The sequence below is a fragment of the Scyliorhinus torazame genome, chromosome 8 (assembly GCF_047496885.1).
Source record: "Scyliorhinus torazame isolate Kashiwa2021f chromosome 8, sScyTor2.1, whole genome shotgun sequence".
Lineage (NCBI taxonomy): Eukaryota > Metazoa > Chordata > Chondrichthyes > Carcharhiniformes > Scyliorhinidae > Scyliorhinus > Scyliorhinus torazame.
The window spans coordinates 31,474,054-31,495,207 of NC_092714.1; the positions used below are offsets into that span (position 1 = coordinate 31,474,054).

A 21,154-nucleotide genomic window follows, 5' to 3' on the forward strand; every position below is an offset into this window, starting at 1 on the left:
CCTCGACAACATTCCAGGTCTGTTTCAGACATGTAACATGCCACACTCTTTGATATGCAAACATCTTCAATTATCAACTGAACAAAATTTAAAGCAGAACACAAAATAAGTATGTCCTCAGAAAATCAGTACTTACAGTAAAAATCCTATGCCCTGTGCGATCAAAAGCAATGCAGTACACAGAAGACAGATGTCCTAGAATCCTGCGGTGCATCTTTATATGCTGATAGGTACTGGCCGGAAAAATGGAACTAAAACGTCCACTTCCTGTCAACCGTCTGCCACGGACAACCTCCACTGTAATAATAATTTTGTGCAAGGTTGAATTTTCTGAGAAACCTCCAGTACAACAGAGCATTATGACAGCAGAACTGCATTGATCTCACACTTACCAACACTAGGTGGACTCCCATATGTAATGGGTACTTCTGGTGGTCTTCCTCTATGAAGGGCTGCAAAAGCTGAGCCTCTCCATATGACGTGCTTGCAATCTTAAATCAAGAGAAGAAGCTTCACTGTTAATAAATCTGCCAAAAGTACTTCAGACAAGGTACAAGGAAATTTGTGAACACTACTTTTCTTTTGTTCAAAGTGCATTCAAGTATTTAAATGGAAATGCTTAGGCTTACCATAGATTGCAAATATATTTGCCACAACTGATTTTTATGCTGTTTAAATAACTAATTCCAGATTAACAATTTTATGATGGGACAGCACAGTGGCTAGCACTGCTCCCTCACGGCACCGAGGAACTGGGTTTGATCCCAGCCCCGGGTCATTGGGGACATTCGCCCCATGTCTGCATGGGTCTCACCCCCATAATCCAAAAATATGTGAAGCGTAGATGAACTGGCCACGCAAAATTGCCCCTTAATTGGAAAAAAGAAGAATTGGGTACTCTTCATTTGTTTTTAAAGTTTTATGCTGGAATAGGGCATGCAGACCAATACAAATTAGAAAAAAATTGGATTTTGACTTGTTAAACGCTACGTAGAACAAGTTAAACATAAATGCTGTTTATTTGCTTTAACCAGGACTGGTCAACACAAGTTTTATCACATTACTAAGGAAGTCACATCAAACTGTAGACGTCCAAGCTAATACATGTTCATCCATATTATAAACAAACATAATTTTTGAAAGAGTAATGCACACTGGTGGCATGAAGTTTAACATAACAGAAGTTTAAGTAGAAAGGTAGCCTGGTACATTTGGCAGGGACCAGGGGAAGGGAACGTAGAAGAATCAAATCTAGGACATGGCACTCAGGAAGGAAAGTGGACTCAGAATGAATGAGTCAAGGACATGATAACTGTCTAAGGAGATCGCTGGCCTAAAAACAGGGAACACATCATAACATTGAGCAGTAAGTCAGCCTGTATAAGGATATGGTAGTAAGCTGGAGATTGGGGAATTAGATGTCCAATTGCTCCTACATGAGCAAAGGCATATGTAGCCCATGAGCAGATTTTTTATGCAATGCTTTTTGTGATTTTGGCATGTGATTGCTCATCAATAAACACTTAAAAACAAAAAGCAACTACTAGTTTTCCAGTTTATCAAGGGCAGAATGTGCTGTCCTGTACAACTTTGAACTGAATCACTACTCTACACAACTTCTAACTGAATCACAGGTTTTGGCTTAGGAGGACCAGGAATGGACCATTTTGTTTCTTTTAAAATGATTAGGCAAGTGCGCAAACCATATTGTTAAGTTTTGAAGTCTGGGCAACTTGACTACAAAAAGGTAGTTGAAACGCATTGTTAACAAATTAAGTTAATCTTCTTTAATATATAAAAATAACCAGTTTAAAATACATTTTGACTCAAAAATGGGAGCAGCTAGCTTAAAAGTTAAAATAACTAACAGAATTAGCACTAATTACATTTAAATACGAATATGCACAGGAGGGGTTGGTTTAGCACAGTGGGCTAAACAGCTGGCTTGTAATGCAAAACAATGCCAGCAGCGCGGGTTCAATTCCCGTAACAGCCTCCCCGAACAGACGCCGGAACGTGGCGACTAGAGGCTTTTCACAGTAGCTTCATTGAAGCCCACTTGTCTGTTTGGGGAGGTTGGTCCGGGAATTGAATCCGCCCTGCTGGCCTTGTTCTGCTTTACAAGCCAGCTGTTTAGCCCACATTAATAATGGATTTAAATAAGATGCATAATAATAAGTCAAATCATGCTTAAAACACACATTTCAAGGTGCTGAAATTCCTTATAACATGCATTCGTAACATTACCACGGCTAAATTCATTGCTATTGCACCAATGGAACAAGTACCACAAACGTCATAACAGAAGATGTGGATAACACCTATTGCAAGATATATTTAGTGCACGGACGCCAAATGATTTATGGGAAAGACCTAAAGCAATATACTGCCCATGGTAAACCACACCTCCTGATATAATTTACTAATCTATTTCTCCCTCCAGTATCACCCTAGTGCCATAGCTCAAAGCTCACTGTCCATATTTGGAAGGACAATTAAAACAGAATTTGTGTATATTTCTATATCAACAAAAAGAGGTAAACGAAACGGAGAGTCCAATTTGTGGATTGCATTTATTTTGGGAAAACTTACCAAATTAGAGAGCTTTTAAAATACTAATTGAAATTAGTATTTTTACCTCAGAACACTACTGGTCAAAATCTTCATGTAACAACCATCCAGGTGAGCAAAGATATGTGAGATAAACTAGACTTCTTCAAAAAATTAGACCCCAAAATTTATAAGCATAGTACAAGAAAAATGTTTTTGATTCTGAAGCAGATTCGCAAAGTTCTTACCACTTTCTAAAGGACAATTATGGATGGACTATAAATGCTGATCTTGCCAGTGACTCTCCCATCACATGAAATAATTTGTTTTTGAAAATTCTTTCGACGGTCACATATAAGCACGAGAGCGGTTGCTTTTTCGCGAGCTCTAGCACAGTTCATCTTTTAATTTTTTTAAAAATCCTGATGCACAACCCATAATTATTTGATCCTGAAGTCTATGACCTGTGCATGTTCCTGGAAGATCCTGGTTAAAATTTGACAATGGAAGGGCAGCACAGTGGTTAGCATCGAGTTTGATCCCAGCTTTGGGTCACTGTCCGTGTGGAGTTTGCACATTCTCCAGTGTTTGCGTGGGGTTCGCCCCAACCCAAAGATGTGCAGGCTAGGTGGATTGGCCACACTAAATTGCCCAGTAATTGGAAAAAATGAATTGGATACTCGAAATTTAGATTTTTTTTAAAATTTGACAATGGGGAGCAGAGTTAAATCAAAGAAAATCCTAGTTTGATTGAGGCGGTCTGAGATGGCCGGGGTGGGACGCAGTTTCGCTGGTGAGCGACTTGCGCTTCAGCGTAGAGATGATGGCTGCCATTGAGAATATGTTGTGAACAACTGTTTTGGCTCCCTGGCACAGATTATTGGTGCTTACTTTAATTAATTGCAAGATATCCGAAAAGAGAATGGATGAAGCGCAGAAGAGAATCCAGTCAGTTGATAGGGCAGTTTATAGTCCTGAGAAATCTTGCTGCATCCTGTTTTATTCAGGGAGATGGGGGTCGGAGAATGTGTATCCTTGCGCCCGGTCTCTCAGAGGAAGCTGGGAATGAATTCCCGGCTGAATTTAGAAAAAAGAACTGGTTGTCATGCTTTCAAAAGGGTTGGAGACAGCCACACACAACCTGTCTTTGTCACCCTCCGGTGACAAAGATATCAAATATCTTTAGTCATAAGCAATTTTTACTTCAAAAATGAAAGAAACAAATGCCTGCAGTGTAATAATGAATCATCATAACTAAGAAAAATATCAAATTCAATCCCAATTCCATGGCTTAGTCTTAGCCAGAGCAGCAATGTGGATCAAGAAGCTGGTCGCAATGTCTTTACATTAGGTATTCAGTCGTCATTCAGTTATGTCTGTCACACCTGTTCAGTACTCAGTTTAAAAGCAGCTCCTTCAGTAAAGACCAGGGACTGGAACCTTCCCAGACTACATGGTTCAATACCATACTCATAAGCTATACCCAGGCAACTGCCAAATATCTACCTCAACTACTAGACTATTGATTCTCTAGTTATTATATGGTTCATTTTGTTGGTGAACTATATTTTAAAACACCGTCACATCATACAGATTTTCAATCACTAGGGTAAATTACACAAAAGAATATACCCTAAACCAAAGCCAGAAACAACAGAAGCATGATGTGCTGAATGCTCACTTAAAACAGTACTTAAATAGCTCGTCAATAACCAAAATGAAAATAAAATCAGCAACAAATTATTCAGAGTTTAATGGGGCTACAGATATCCAACAGCAACCATTAGACAAATAATGTATTATTTTGGAAAAACAGGAGCGTCCAGGAAAGAGGCACAAGTATATGGTTGATAATCAGGTTACAAAGGAGGATGGTACAAGAGAAATTAAGATTTTAGACCAGTTCTGCACATGTATGCAAATAATTATAGGTTGTTAATTTCTCAGAGGAATAATATGCAGCTATAAATATTGTATGCCTCCTTTAATTTTTATACGAGTGGAACACTGCATTAAGCATCAACAACCTGAGCTACCAGTAAACATCACTTGCAAAAGCAGTCTCATGAGAGAAAAGACAGAATCTGAGTCAGTACTTCCCTCATGTTGGATCAAATGTACAATTTTAAAATAAAGTAATTACAAGAACTGAAGTACGAAGACAATCTATTCACTTTTGATCATCCAAAACAGGAATATAATTGATATTCTTCACATTATGCAGTGCTTCCCAACCCTTACCATAAATACAAGAACCAATCCAATGACATACAAGTGCTTCACCAGTTTTCCTGATGGCTCAGTATTTAATGTAGCGTGGACTAGACAAACAGGTAAATATTAGGTTGCATCCATGGTCTGCCCAGCTCACCATCAAACTTGCATAGAATCATAGAATGTCATAGCATAAAGAGGCCATTTAGTCAATCATGCCTGTGCTGATCCTGTTGAAAGAGCTATCCAATTAGTCCCATTCTCCTGCTCTTTCCCCATAACCCGTATTTTTTTCTTCCTAAGTCGCTATTCAACTCCCTTTTGAAATCAGTTTCCACCACCCTTGCAGACAACACATGCCACAACAAAACAACTCAATCATGTTGTCTGTGGCTCTTTTGTCATTAATGTAATACTCTGTCCCCTAGTTAACAACCATCCCACCACTGGAACTAGGTGTTTATTCTTATCAAAATCTTTCGTTATTTTGAACACCTCTATCTCCCCTTAACCTTGTTAGTTCCAAGGAAAATAGTTGCTTCAGTCGCGCCACATAACCCAACTCTTGCATGCCTGGAATTATTGTAGCAGATCGCCTCCACACCCTCTCAAAGGCCTCGATATGCTTCCTAGTGAGTGGTGTCCAGAATTGGCTACATCTTCCAACTGTGGCAAAGCCAGTGTTTTATAAAGATTTAGTATAACATTTCTACATTACACCTCTTCGTTAAAGTCAAAAGACCTTGCGTACTTGTGCATATACATCCACCAGATTTCTTTGATCCTATAAAATTATACTATGTAATCAAAATTTTCTTTTCCCACCAAAATGAATCACTTCAGTGTATTACATTTTGATCTGCCTATTTCAGCACCTGTCTCTTCCTCGCGGCGGTCTAGATTTCCAGGGTTTCCTGTCATCTTCAAACTTAAATTATGTCCAGGTTGTTGGCGTACATCAAAATTTTGTTATTCCAACACCAATCCCTGGGAAACCATATATTTATATAGCACTATTAATGTAATAAAATATCCTAACGTACTTCATAAGAGCCTTATAAGACCCCTAGGGGCCGCCACTAAACACTTTCTCCATAGTGAGAAACAACTGTTACTACTCTCATTTGATCCAGAGTCAATTTTAAGCATAGAAAAAATAGAAAGCCACAAAAAGATTTTGCCACGAAACTAAGTTTCATAGGTTTTTTTCAGTTTTGGTCACCAATGCTCAGTTTGCAGCGAAGACTTTTTTGAAAGTATGTTTATATGTTTTTTTTTAAATTTAGAGTGTCCAATTCTATTTATCCAATTAAGGGGCAATTTAGCATGGCCAATTCACCAATTCTGCGTATCTTTTCGGGTTGTGGGGGTGAGACCCATGTAGACGCGGGGAGGATGTGCAAACTCCACACGGACAGAGATCCGGGGCCAGGATTGAAACTGAGTCCTCAGCACTGTGAAGCAGCAGTGCTAACCACTGTGCCACTCTGTCGCACATTAAAAGTATGTTTACAAAGGTTTTACATTTCGACAAACAACGCAACAAAACCACAAGAATGATACAACACAGCAAGCAAAAAAATAGGCTCAGTAGACATGAATACAGAGGAAGAGAGAACAGTAGTATAATTCATTTGTTATAATCATTAAGACAGAACTCGATGCCTCTATAACCCTAACCCAGAGAACAAGGGAGAAACAGGATGTCATGAAAACATGGTAAAATGGTGCACACCACAGCATAGTGAGGGTAGATTTTAAACTTGAGGCAGGGGGGTGGGTTCAATAATGGGCCTAGTTTTAGAAGTACCAGTGAGCGCAAAAGAGAGAAGATGGGAAACAAGGAAAAGGAATGATGTGGAGATGCCGGCGTTGGGATTGGGGTGAGCACAGTAGTAAGTCTTACAACACCAGGTTAAAGTCAAACAGGTTTGTTTCGATGTCACTAGCTTTCGGAGCACTGATCCTACCTGAGGAAGGAGCAGTGCTCCGAAAGCTAGTGACATCGAAACAAACCTGTTTGACTTTAACCTGGTGTTGTAAGACTTCTTACTAAGGAAAAGGAAGTGAGGGAAGGCTCAAATTGACAGTGAACCAAGAAATAGTCGCCTCCCAAAGGGCAAGAAAGATAAGACAGGGTTGTATGTAAATGCATGCAGTATAGTGAACAGAATTGGAGAACTGAAGGCAAAAATTGCTCTAGGGGGATTTAACATCGTAGCATTGACAGAAAAATGGCTCAAGCCAGAACAGGACTGGATACTTAACATCTTGAGTTATAAGGTTTTTAGCAGGAACAGGGTGGGTAAACACGGAGGAGTTGTAGCAGGCTTGGTCAAAGATAGCATTGTGGCCCTTGAACGAGATGCAGTTCCTGAATTAGAATCTATATGGTTGGAGGTGAGAAACAGGAAGGGAGCAGTGATCTTATTTGGTATAATGCATGCCAGAATAATAATAGAATCAGGAAGAGTATCTCATATGCAGGAGAGAGGCTAAGGCTAGAATAAGGAAGGCTAAGAAAAATTATAAGGAAAGGATGGCAGGAGGGGTGGCACGGTGGTGCAGCAGTTAGCACAGCTGCCTCACAGGCTTCGAGGACACAGGATCGATCCCGGTTCACTGTCTGTGTGGAGTTTGCATGCTCTACCCATGTCTCACCCCCACAACCCAAAGATATGCAGGATAGGTTGACTGGCCACGTTAATTGCCCTTTAATTGGAAAAAAAAGAATTGGGTACGTTAAATTTATTTTTTAAAAAGCAAAAGATGGCAGGCTGTGCTAAAACAATTAGAAAAACACTTGGAGAAAAATAAGTTAATATTCGACAGTCAACTTGGCTTTGTCAAGGGCAGGGCATGTCTAACAAATGTAATTGAGTTATTTGACGAGGTGACACAGGCAGTTAAGGTAGTGCTGTGGATGTTGTATATTTGGACTTTCAGAAAGCATTTGATACGGTGCCACATGGGGCAAGTTGGTTAGCAAATTAAAAATGTTTGGGATTGATGGGTCCTTGGCAGTATGGATTAGAAGTTGACTACGGGCTAGGAAAGAGGGCAAGTACAGATGGCATTTCTCAGACCGGAGGCTAGTTGAAAGTGGCTCCCCAGGGCTCAGTGTTGGGATGCTTGTTTTTTCTGATTTATATAAATGATTTAGAAGAGGGTGTGGAGGGAAAAATCTCTAAATTTACTAAGCTGGGGAGAATAATAAATTGAGAGAATGATTCTGAGCGACTTCAGAGGGACATTGACAAGTTGACCAAACGGGCAGACAGACTTTAATGCAGCAAAATGTTCGGTAATGGTAATGCATTTTGGTAGAAGAGACATGGGTGTGACAATATAGGCTCAATAGTACAATTTTGAGGGGGGTACAGGAGCAGAGGGAACTCGGGTTCAAGTGCATAATTCTCTGAAGGTGGTCAGGCAAGTTGAAAAAGTTAAGAAGGCTTATAGGATCCTTGGGAACTAAGTAGAGGCATCGGGTATAAACACAAAGAAGTGATGCTACACCGCTACAAATCATTGGTCAGACCACATTTGGAGTAGTGTTCAGTTATGGGTACTTTATTTAAAGAAGGATGTTAGTCCTGGAGAGAGTGCAGGGGGAGAGTTACTGGAATGATACCAGGAATGAGGAACAAAGAACGATTGGAGAAATTGGGCTTATTCACCTTGACCAGAAAAGATTAAAAAGTGATCTTATTGAGGTGTTCAAAATTCTGAACAAATTTGACAGGGGAGAGAAGGATATTCAGTTTCCACTAGTTGGCATGTCAGTGACTAGGGGGGTCACAATTTCAAGATGGTCAGCAAGAGAGCTAGGAGTGAGATGAGGAGAAACTTATTTACTCAAGAGTTGTTGGAGTTTGGAATGCCTGGGAGAGTGGTGGAGATGGATTCCACAAGAGCTTTCAAAAAAGAGCTGGAATCGTATTTGAATATTCTTCCAGCGGAGCAGGCAGAAAGGGGAGCGATATTTTGGTAAGGAGAGCTGAAGGTAAGCTGAATTTTTGTTTTTAAACTTATTTTCTTTGGAGTTGTTTTTCTTTCAGAGCAGCAGGAAACCGGAAGTCAGCCGTGGGGAGTTCTGGGAAGGTGTGTAGTACCTGTATACAGGTTGGGCGGTTCCTAAACCCGAGACACTACACTTGTAGTGTCCCCGACCCTTCCACCAGCTCGAACCTAAGGAGTTGAGCGAATATCTGGTAAGCTCTTCCTTTCTTTCTTTTTCCTGTTTTATCCGTAAGTTATCTCGAGGGGATGGCAGGGAAGGCAGTGCAATGTTCCTTCCCCAGAATGTGAGGTGAGGAACACAGTCAGTGTCCCTGCTGATTTCACGCGTGGGAAGTGCATCCATCTCCAGCTCCTCAAAATCCGTGTTAGGGAACTGGAGCTGGATGAACTTCGTAACATTCGGGAGGCAGAGGTGGTCATAAGATGGAAGCTTCAGGGATGTAGTTACTCCAAAGAATGAAGGTAGATGGGTGACGATGAGAGGGGCTGGGAGGAAGCAGCCAGTACAGGGATCTCCTGTGGTCGTTCCCCTTAGTAACAAGTATACCACTTTGGATACTGGGACTTACCAGGGTTAAGCCATGGGGGACAGATCTCCAGCACAGAGTCTGTCCCGGTTGCTCAGAAGGGAAGGGGGGAGAAGAGTAGAGCATTAGTCATTGGGGTCTCCAGAGTTCGGGGGACAGATAGGAGGTTCTGTGGGAACGAGAGAGACTCGCGGTTGGTGTGTTGCCTCCCAGGTGCCAGGGTCTGTGATGTCTCGGATCGTATTTTCGGGGGAGAGGGAGCAGCCCCAAGTCGTGGGCCACATAGGTACCAACGACATAGGTAGGAAAAGGGATGGGGATGTAAGGCAGATATTCAGGGAGCTACGGTGGAATCTTAGAGCTAGAACAGTTATTATCTCTGGGTTGTTACCCGTGCCACGTGCTAGCGAGACAAGGAGTAGGGAGAGAGAACAGTTGAACACGTGGCTACAGGCATGGTGCAGGAGGGAGGGATTCAGTTACCTGGATAATTGGGGCTCATTCTGGGGTAGGTGGGACCTCTACAAACGGGATGGTCTACATCTGAACCAGAGGGGTACCAATATCCTGGGGAAGAAATTTGCTAATGCTTTTCGGGAGGGTTTAAACTAATTCAGCAGGGAGATGGGAACCACAATTGTAGCTCCAGTGTACAGGAGGTTGAGAGTAGTGAGGGCATGAGTAAGGTTTCATGGTCGCAGGAGTGTGCCAGCAGGCAGGAAAGTGGTATAAAGTGTGTCTACTTCAACGCCAGGAGCATCCGGAATAAGGTGGGTGAACTTGCAGCATGGGTTGGTACCTGGGACTTCGATGTTGTGGCCATCTTGGAGACATGGATAGAGCAGGGACAGGAATGGTTATTGTAGGTTCCGGGATTCAGATGTTTCAGTAAGCTCAGGGAAGGTGCTAAAAGAGGGGGATGGGTGGCATTATTAGTCAAGTACAGTATTACAGTGGCAGAAAGGACGTTTGATGAGGACTCGTCCACTGAGGTAGTATGGGCTGAGGTTAGAAACAGGAAAGGAGAGGTCACCCTGTTGGGAGTTTTTTTATCGGCCTCTGAAAAGTTCCAGAGATGTAGAGGAAAGGGTTGCAAAGATGATTCTGGAAAGGAGCGAAAGTAACATGGTAGTTGTTATGGGGGACTTTAACTTTCCAAATATTGATTGGAAACGCTATAGTTCGAGTACGTTAGATGGGTCTGTTTTTGTCCAATGTGTGCAGGAGGGTTTCCTGACAGGACAGGTGTTAGATTTAGAGGTAGGTGAGCACTTTGGTGATAGTGACCACAATTTGGTTAAGTTTGCTTTAGCGATGGAAAGGGATAAGTATATACAAAGAACAGTACAGCACAGGAACAGGCCCTTCAGCCCTCGCCGACCATGTTGCCCGACTGAACTAAAATCTTCTACACTTCCTGGGTCCGTATCCCTCTATTCCCATCCTATTCATGTATTTGTCAAGAAGCACCTTAAATGTCACTATCGTCCCTGTTTCCACCACCTCCTCCGGCAGCGAGTTCCAGGCACCCACTACCCTCTGTGTAAAAAAAACTTGCCTCATACATCTCCTCTAAACCTTGCCCCTCGCACCTTAAACATATGCCCCCTAGTAATTGACCCCTCTACCCTGGGGAAAAGCCTCTGACTATCCACCCTGTCTATGCCCCTCATAATTTTATAGACCTTTATCAGGTCGCCCCTCAACCTGAATGAAATGAAAATCGCTTATTGTCACAAGTCGGCTTCCAATGAAGTTACTGTGAAAAGCCCCTCATCGCCACATTCCGGCGCCTGTTCGGGGAAGCTGGTATGGGAATTGAACGTGCTGCTGGACTGCCTGGGTCTGCTTTAAAAGCCAGCTATTTAGCCCAGTGTGCTAAAACAGCCCTGGAACTACCGTCGTTCCAGTGAGAACAAACCGAGTTCATTCAACCGCTCCTCATAGCTAATGCCCTCCATACCAGGCAACATCCTGGTAAATCTCTTCTGCACCCTCTCCAAAGCCGGCACATCCTTCTGGTAGTGTGGCGACCAGAATTGAACACTATACTCCAAGTGTGGCCTAACTAAGGTTCTATACAGCTGCAACATGACTTGCCAATTCTTGTATCAATGCCCCGGCCAATGAAGGCAAGCATGCCGTATGCCTTTTTGACTACCTTCTCCACCTGTGTTGCCCCTTTCAGTGACCTGTGCACCTAGATCTCTCTGACTTTCAATAGTCTTGAGGGTTCTACCATTCACTGTATATTCCCTACCTGCATTAGACCTTCCAAAATGCATTACCTCACATTTGTCCGGATTAAACTCCATCTGCCATCTCTCCACCCAAGTCTCCAAACAATCTAAATCCTGCTGTATCCTCTGACAGTCCTCATCGCTATCCGCAATTCCACTAACCTTTGTGTCGTCTGCAAACTTACTAATCAGACCAGTTACATTTTCCTCCAAATCATTTATACATACTACGAACAGCAACGGTCCCAGCACTGAGATCCCTGCAGAACACCACTATTAACAGCCCTCCAATTAGTAAAGCACCCTTCCATTGCTACTCTCTGCCTTCCATGACCCAGCCAGTTCTGTATCCACCTTGCCAGCTCACCCCTGATCCCGTGTGACTTCACCTTTTGTACTAGTCTACCATGAGGGACCTTGTCAAAGGCCTTACTGAAGTCCATATAGACAACATCCACTGCCCTACCTGCATCAATCATCTAAGTGACCTCCTCGAAAAACTCTATCAAGTTAGTGAGACACGACCTCCCCTTCACAAAACCATGCTGCCTCTCACTAATACGTCCATTTGCTTCCAAATGGGAGTAGATCCTGTCTCGAAGAATTCTCTCCAGTAATTTCCCTACCACTGACGCAAGGCTCACCGGCCTGTAATTCCCTGGATTATCCTTGCTACCCTTCTTAAACAAAGGAACAACATTGGCTATTCTCCAGTCCTCCGGGACATCCCCTGAAGACAGTGAGGATCCAAAGATTTCCGTCAAGGCCTCAGCAATTTCCTCTCCAGCCTCCTTCAGTATTCTGGGGTAGATCCCATCAGGCCCTGGGGACTTATCTACGTTAATATTTTTCAAGACGCCCAACACCTCGTCTTTTTGGATCTCAGTGTGACCCAGGCTATCTACACACCCTTCTCCAGACTCAAAATCCACCAATTCCTTCTCTTTGGTGAATACTAATGCAAAGTATTCATTTAGTCCCTCACCCTTTTCCTCTGGCTCCACATAGATTCCCTTGCCTATCCTTCAGTGGGCCAACCCTTTCCCTGGCTACCCTCTTGCTTTTTATGGACATGTAAAAAGCCTTGGGATTTTCCTTAGCCCTATATACTGCAGGGCAAGAGTTATAGCTGGGGGAAAAGAAATTATGATGCGATAAGGCAAGACTCAGAATGCATAGGATGGAGAAGGAAACTGCAGGGAATGGGCACAAGTGAAATGTGGAGCTTGTTCAAGGAACAGCTACTGCGCATCCTTGATAAGTATGTACCTGTCAGGCAGGCAGGAAGTGGTCGAGCGAGGGAACCGTGGTTTACTAAAGTCTTGAATCACTTGTCAAGAGGAAGGAGGTTTATGTGAAGATGAGATGTGAAGGTTCAGTTAGGATGCTTGAGAGTTACAAGTTAGCCAGGAATGACCTAAAGAGAGAGCTAAGAAGGGCCAGGAGGGGACATGAGAAGTCCTTGGCAGGTAAGATCAAGGAAAACCCTGAAGCTTTCTATAGGTATGTCAGGAATAAAAGAATGACTAGGGTAAGAGTTGGGCCAGTCAAGGACAGTAGTGGGAAGTTGTGCGTGGAGTCCAAGGAGATAGGAGAGGTGCTAAATGAATATTTTTCATCAGTATTCACACAGAAAAAAAATAATGTTGTCGAGGAGAATATGGAGATTCAGGCTACTAGACTAGAAGGGCTTGAGGTTCATAAGGAGGAGGTGTTAGCAATTCTGGAAAGTGTGAAAATAGATAAGTCCCCTGGGCCAGATGGGATTTATCCTAGGATTCTCTGGGAAGCTAGGGAGGAGATTGCTGAGCCTTTGGCTTTGATCTTTAAGTCATCTTTGTCTACAGGAATAGTGCCAGAAGACTGGAGGATAGCAAATGTTGTCCCCTTGTTCAAGAGGGGTGTAGAGACAACCCCAGTAACTACAGACCAGTGAGCCTTACTTCTGTTGTGGGCAAAGTCTTGGAAAGGATTATAAGAGATAGGATTTATAATCATCTGGAAAGGAATAATTTGATTAGAGATAGTCAACACGGTTTTGTGAAGGGTAGGTCGTGCCTCACAAACCTTATAGAGTTCTTTGAGAAGGTGACCAAACAGGTGGATGAAGGTAAAGCAGCTGATGTAGTGTATATGGATTTCAGTAAAGCGTTTGATAAGATTCCCCACGGTAGGCTATTGCAGAAAATACGGAGGCATGGGATTCAGGGTGATTTAGCGGTTTGCATCAGAAATTGGCTAGCTGTAAGAAGACAGGTGGTGGTGGGTGATGGGAAATGTTCAGCCTGGAGTTCAGTTACTAGTGGTATACCACAAGGATCTGTTTTGGGCCCACTGCCGTTTGTCATTTTTATAAATAACCTGGAGGAGGGCGTAGAAGGATGGGTGAGTAAATTTGCGGAAGACACTAAAGTCGGTGGAGTTGTGGACAGTGCGGAAGGATGTTGCAGGTTACAGAGGGACATAGGTAAGCTGCAGAGCTGGGCTGAGAAGTGGCAAATGGAGTTTAATGCAGAAAAATGTGAGGTGATTCATTTTGGAAGGAGTAACAGGAATACAGAGTACTAGGCTAATGGTAAGATTCTTGGTAGTGTGGATGAGCAGAGGGATCTCGGTGTCCATGTACATAGATCCCTGAAAGTTGCCACCCAGGTTGAGAGGGTTGTTAAGAAGGCGTACGGTGTGTTAGCTTTTATTGGTAGAGGGATTGATTTTCGGAGCCATGAGGTCATGTTGCAGCTGTACAAAACTCTGGTGTGGCTGCATTTGGAGTATTGCATGCAGTTCTGGTTGCCGCATTATAGGACGGATGTGGAAGCATTGGAAAGGGTGCAGAGGAGATTTACCAGGATGTTGCCTGGTATGGAGGGAAGATCTTATGAGGAAAGGTTGAGGGACTTGACGCTGTTTTCGTTAGAGAGAAGGTTAAGAGGTGTCAATAGAGGCATACAAGATGATCAGAGGATTAGATAGGGTGGACAGTGGGAGCCTTTTTCCTCGGATGGTGATGGCTAGCACGAGGGGACATAGCTTCAAATTGAGGGGCGATAAATATAAGAGAGATGTCAGAGGTAGGTTCTTCACTACAGTAGTACTGGCGTGGAATGCCCTGCCTGCAACAGTAGTGGACTCGCCAACATTAAGTGCATTTAAGAGGACTTCCGGGTCGCGGCGATGCGGAGCTAAGCCGCGCGAGTCGGCAGCTCCCGCAGAAACGGACTTTTGGGCCCGCTAACGGAGCCCCAACGGACCTTTAAAAAAAAAAAAATCAACCCGTGGGGAAGAACGGAGGAAGTCCCCTACAGACCTGCATGGACCGGACCCGCAGTGAAACGGCGAGGAAAGCGGCCCTGGTGCAACGGGAGAAGAAAGAAGAAAAAAACAAAATGGTGGCGCCCATGGACAGAGAGGAGATAAAAGAGTTCATCAAGTGCTGCTTCGAGGAGCTGCGTAAGGAGATGGTGGCGCCTATACTGGCAATGGTGGAAAAACTTGGAGCAACCCAGAAAGCCCAAGAGGTGAAGATTCAGGAGATCCAGGAAAAAGTGAGTGAGAACGACGACGAGCTCGTGGGCCTGGCGGAGAGAGTGGAGCGGCACGAGGCGCTGCACAGGACGTGGGCAGGAAGACTCGAAGACCTGGAGAACAGATCAAGTAGAAACAACTTGAGGATCCTGGGTCTCCCAGAAGGAGTGGAGGGGGCCGATGCCGCGGCATATGCGGGCACAATGATCGGGACGCTGATGGGTGCGGAGGACCCCCCGGGATTGCTGGAGCTAGATGGGGCGCACCGAGTGCTAGCGAGGAAGCCCAAGACAAAAGAGCCGCCAAGGGCGATGGTGGTGAGATTTCACCGGTTTACGGACAGAGAGAGGGTCCTGAAATGGGCCAAGAAGGAACGGAGCAGCAAGTGGGACAATGCGGAGATCAGAATATACCCGGACTGGAGCGCGGAGGTCGCTAAGCGGAGAGCGGGTTTCAACCGGGCCAAAGCGGTGCTGCATCGGAAAGGAGTGAAATTTGGAATGCTGCAGCCAGCGCGACTGTGGGTTACACATAATGGCCAACACCACTACTTCGAAACGCCCGAAGAGGCGTGGACCTTTATACTAGCTGAAAAATTGGACTCTAATTGAGGGTTTGTGTGGGAGGGGGGTGTTTGAGGGTTGAAGTATGACGGTTGTCGTGCATAGGGGGTCAACCACGCGCAGGAAAGGATATATGGGCTGGGGGAGAGGGACAAGGCCATGACAGGAGCTGCGCCATGGGAGGCGGGGCAGGCTTTGGGATCGCGGGGTTGTCTTTCCCGCGCGCGGCAAAAAAAAAAGGCGGGAAGGGGAACAAAGGAATGTACATTGATTGGGAGATTCCCACACAGGGGGGTTAAAGGGATGGCGGGGGAAGCCGGGGTCAGCAGGTGTCAGCTGACTTACGGGGGGGATATGGGGGGAGCAAAAAAGCTAGACGGGGATCTAGCGGGGGGGGGGGAAAGGAGGGTTGCTGCTGCACTGGCCGAAAGAGAACGGGACACAGAAGAGGTGGCTGGGGCGGGGGTCCCCCAGCTGGGGGACTGGAGAGTGAGGGAGACGCGGACAAGGGACTGGCCCGATGGCTAGTCGGCCCGGGGGGGGGAATCCCTCCAATCCGGCTGATAACGTGGAACGTGAGGGGCCTGAATGGGCCGGTGAAGCGGGCACGAGTGTTCGCGCACTTGAAGGGACTGAAGGCAGATGTGGCAATGCTCCAAGAGACACACCTGAAGGTGGTGGACCAGGTCAGGTTAAGAAAGGGATGGGTAGGACAGGTATTTCACTCGGGGTTGGACGCAAAAAATAGAGGGGTGGCAATTCTGGTGGGAAAGCATGTGTCATTTGAGGCCAAGACTATCGTAGCGGATAATGGAGGGAGATACGTGATGGTGAGTGGTAGGTTGCAAGGGACGTGGGTGGTGTTGGTAAATGTATACGCCCCAAACTGGGATGATGCTGGATTCATGAAGCGCATGTTGGGGCGCATTCCGGATCTGGAGGTAGGAGGACTAATAATGGGAGGGGATTTCAATACGTTGCTGGACCCAGCAATGGACCGCTCCAGATCAAGGACGGGAAGGAGGCCGGCGGCAGCCAAGGTACGAAGGGGGTTTATGGATCAGATGGGGGGGGGGGGGGGGAAAGAGAGTGGACCCATGGAGGTTTGCAAGACCGCAGGCCAGGAATTTTCTTTTTTCTCCCACGTGCATAAGGCTTATTCCCGGATAGATTTCTTTGTTCTGGGCAGGGCGCTCATCCCGAGAGTGGGGGGGACGGAGTATTCGGCCATAGCCGTTTCGGACCATGCCCCGCACTGGGTGGAACTGGAGCTGGGAGAGGAGAGGCTCCAACGCCTGCTGTGGCGGCTGGATGTGGGACTGCTGGCCGATGAGGTGGTGTGTGGGAAGGTGAGGGGGTGTACTGAAAGGTACTTGGAGGCCAACGACAACGGGGAGGTGCGAGTGGGGGTGGTATGGGAGGCGTTGAAAGCGGTGATCAGGGGAGAGCTGATCTCCATCAGGGCTCATAGGGAGAAGATAGAGGGAATGGAAAGGGAGAGGCTAGTGGGGGAGATCTTGCGGGTGGACAGGAGATACGCAGAGGCCCCGGAGGAAAGATTACTTGGGGAAAGGCGACGGCTCCAGACGGAGTTTGACCTGCTGACCACGGGCAAGGCGGAGGCACAGTGGAGGAAGGCGCAAGGGGCGACTTACGAGTACGGGGAAAAGGCCAGTCGGATGCTGGCGCACCAGCTCCGTAAGAGGGCGGCAGCGAGGGAAATAGGGGGAATCAAAGATGGAAGGGGAGCCACGGTTCGAGGGGTAAGGGAAATAAATAAGGTATTTAAGGACTTCTATGAAGAGCTGTACAGATCCCAGCCCCCGGGGGGGGGGGGGGGGGGGGGGGGGGAGAAGGGGGGATGAGGCGATTCCTGGACCAGCTGGGGTTCCCGAGGGTGGAGGAGCAGGAGGCAGTTGGTTTGGGGGCACCAATTGAGTTGGAGGAGTTGAGTAAGGGTTTGGGGAGCATGCAAGCAGGGGAATGCCCCGGGGCCGGACGGGTTCCCGGTGGAATTCTATAGAAAATATGTGGACCTGCTGGCCCCGCTACTAGTGAGGACCTTCAACGAGGCAAGAGAGGAGGGAACCCTGCCCCAGACAATGTCTGAGGCGACAATCTCCCTGATTCTAAAGCGAGACAAGGATCCACAGCAATGTGGATCGTACAGGCCGATTTCGCTCCTCAATGTGGATGCTAAGCTATTGGCGAAGGTACTGGCCACTAGGATTGAGGACTGTGTCCCGGGGGTGATTCACGAAGACCAAACGGGATTCGTAAAGGGCAGGCAGTTAAATACCAATGTGCGGCGGCTCTTAAACGTGATAACGATGACATCGGAGGAGGGAGAGGCGGAGATAGTGGCAGCTATGGACGCGGAAAAAGCCTTTGACCGAGTAGAGTGGGAGTACCTCTGGGAGGTATTGCGCAGGTTTGGGTTCAGGGGAGAGTTTATTAGATGGGTTAAGCTCCTTTACAGCGCCCCGGTGGCGAGCGTAGTGACAAACCGGCAGAGGTCGGAGTACTTTCGGCTGTACCGAGGGACGAGACAGGGGTGCCCCCTGTCCCCCCTCTTGTTTGCATTGGCGATCAAACCCTTGGCCATATCACTTAGGGAGTCTCAGAAACGGAGGGGGATAGCCCGCGGGGGAGAGGGGCATCGGGTATCGCTATATGCGGATGACCTGCTGCTATACGTGGTGGACCAAATGGAGGGGATGGTGGAGGTCATGCAGACTCTGAAGGAGTTTGGAGAGTTCTCGGGCTACAAGCTTAATGTAGAGAAGAGTGAGCTTTTTGTATTACAGGCAGGGGACCAAGAAAGAGGGATAGGGGACCTACCGCTGAGGAGGGCGGAGAGGAGTTTTCGGTATCTGGGGGTCCAGATAGCCAGAAGTTGGGGGGCCCTACATAAACTGAATTTGACGAGGGTGGTGGAGCAAATGGAGGAGGATTTTAAAAGATGGGACATGCTCCCGCTCTCGTTGGTGGGTAGGGTGCAGTTGGTCAAAATGGTGGTCCTTCCGAGGTTTTTGTTCGTGTTTCAGTGCCTCCCCATCGTGATCACCAAGGGCTTTTTCAAGAGAGTAGGTAGGAGTATCATGGGGTATGTGTGGGCAAATAAGACCCCGAGGGTTAGGAGAGGGTTCTTGGAACGCAACAGGGACCGAGGAGGGTTGGCTTTGCCAAACCTAGAGAGTTACTACTGGGCAGCAAATGTGGCGATGGTCCGTAAGTGGGTTATGGAGGGAGAGGGGGCGGCATGGAAGAGGATGGAGATGGCGTCCTGTAAAGGAACGAACCTGGGGGCGTTGGTAACGGCACCGCTGCCCCTCTCGCCGACAAAATACACCACAAGCCCGGTGGTGGCAGCAACACTAAAGATCTGGGGCCAGTGGAGAAGACACAGGGGTGCAATGGGAGCATCGGTGTGGTCCCCGATCAGGGGTAACCACCGGTTTGTCCCGGGGAAGATGGGTGGGGGGGTTCCAAGGCTGGCATCGGGCGGGGATAAGAAGAATGGGGGACCTGTTCATTGACGGGACATTTGCGAGCCTGGGGGCACTGGAGGAGAAATTTGAGTTACCCCCAGGAAATGCATTTAGATATATGCAGGTGAGGGCTTTTGTGAGGCGACAGGTGAGGGAATTTCCGTTGCTCCCGGCACAAGAAGTTCAAGATAGGGTGATCTCGGGGGTATGGGTCGGGGAGGGCAAGGTGTCGGAAATATACCAAGAGATGAAAGAAGAGGGGGAAGCGCTAGTAGAAGAACTGAAAGGTAAATGGGAGGAGGAGCTGGGTGAGGAGATTGAGGAAGGGCTATGGGCCGACGCCCTGGGTAGGGTTAATACCTCCTCGTGTGCCAGGCTCAGTCTGATACAATTTAAGGTGGTTCACAGAGCGCATCTGACGAGGACGAGGCTGAGTAGGTTCTTTGGGGTAGAGGATAGATGTGAAAGATGTTCAGGGAGCCCGGCGAACCATGTCCATATGTTTTGGTCATGCCCGGCATTGGAGGGGTTCTGGAGAGGAGTGGCGGGAGTAATATCCCAGGTGGTGAAAGTCCGGGTCAAGCCAAGCTGGGGGCTAGCAATATTTGGAGTGGTGGATGAGCTGGGAGTGCAGGAGGCGAAAGAGGCCGGAATTCTGGCCTTTGCGTCCCTAGTAGCCCGGCGAAGGGTCTTGCTATTGTGGAAGGAGGCGAAGCCCCCTAGCCTGGAGGCCTGGATTAACGACATGGCGGGGTTCATAAAATTGGAGAGAATTAAGTTCGCTTTGAGAGGGTCTGCACAGGGGTTCTACAGGCAGTGGCAACCGTTCCTAGAATGTCTCGCGGAGCGTTAGAAGAAGGTCGTTCAGCAGCAACAGCAACCCTTGGGGGGGGGGGGGGGGGAGAGAGGAGAAGGGGGGGAGAACGAGAGACTGTTTGAGGTGAAGGACGAGCGGGAGATAGCATGGAGGGTGGGGGGAAAACGGTACGCGCGGCCAAGAGCCAGTGTATAAAGCTATGTAAATATACCATCTTGCCATGTATATATCTTGCTCAGGGAGGATTTGCGTTATTTTGTTACCGGGGGGGGGGGGGGGGGGTGATTGTTTGTAAGGGGGGAAAAATTGTGTTGTTAAAAAACCTTAATAAAAAATATTGTTTAAAAAAATTAAGGGCATTTAAATGGTCATTGGATAAACATATGATAATGGAATAGTGTAGATGGGCTTTAGATTGGTTTCACAGGTCAGTGCAACATCGAGGGTCGAAGGCCTGTACTGCGCTGTAATGTTCTATGTTCTAGTGATTAATTGAGGGCTACAGAGATAGGGCTAGAAAGTGGGACTAGCTGGGTAGCTCTTTTGAGAGTCGGTGTGAACATAATGAGCAAAATGGCCTCCTTCTGTGCTGTAAATAACAAAAAACCTTTCCGACTTAGCGATTGTAACCAGTGTCCAGGATAAATTTTTTACACCACATCTGGGCACGCACCAATATATATCTCCAACTCCAGGAGCGCCAGGGGCACCACAACCTCCTCTCCTCAGATAGCAGACCCATCTGCATCCATGCAGGAACCAATCACAGATACGTCATACCCACCCTTTAAAAAAAAAAAGGGAACCATAGAACAAAAATACACAAGAACCTCAGTTCTTTTTTTTTAATATACATTTAGTGCACCTAATTAATTTTTTGCAATTAAGGGGCAATTTAGTGTGGCCAATCCACCTAGCCTGCACATCTTTGGGTTGTGGGGGCGAAACTCACGCAAACACAGGGAGAATGTGTAAACTCCACACGGACAGTAAACCAGAGCCGGGATCGAACCTGGGACCTCGCCGCCGTGTGGCAGCTGTGCTAACCACTGTGCCACCGTGCTGCCCTGAACCCCAGTTCTAAAAGGGCACTATATATCATAGAATCATAGCCCAGGTGCCCTTGTTAATCCCATTTTCCTGCACTCGGTCCATAGCCCTGTAGCTTAGACCACTTACGGTGCAGGTCTCTGCCTCCACCACC

At 46.6% G+C, this 21,154-nt stretch overlaps 1 protein-coding gene across 1 annotated transcript in view; it reads right to left on the reverse strand.

Annotated features, from left to right (window-relative positions):
• The window catches only part of LOC140427719 (bromodomain and WD repeat-containing protein 3-like), a 236,332-nt gene that overhangs the window by 208,149 nt on the left and 7,029 nt on the right, over positions 1 to 21,154 (reverse strand). Inside the window, exons 6-7 of the mRNA XM_072513258.1 lie at positions 393 to 491; positions 137 to 297 (exon numbers count right to left, since the gene is read on the reverse strand). Coding sequence (XP_072369359.1) covers positions 137 to 297; positions 393 to 491 — 260 coding nt within the window. The remainder of the gene's footprint in view (positions 1 to 136; positions 298 to 392; positions 492 to 21,154) is intronic.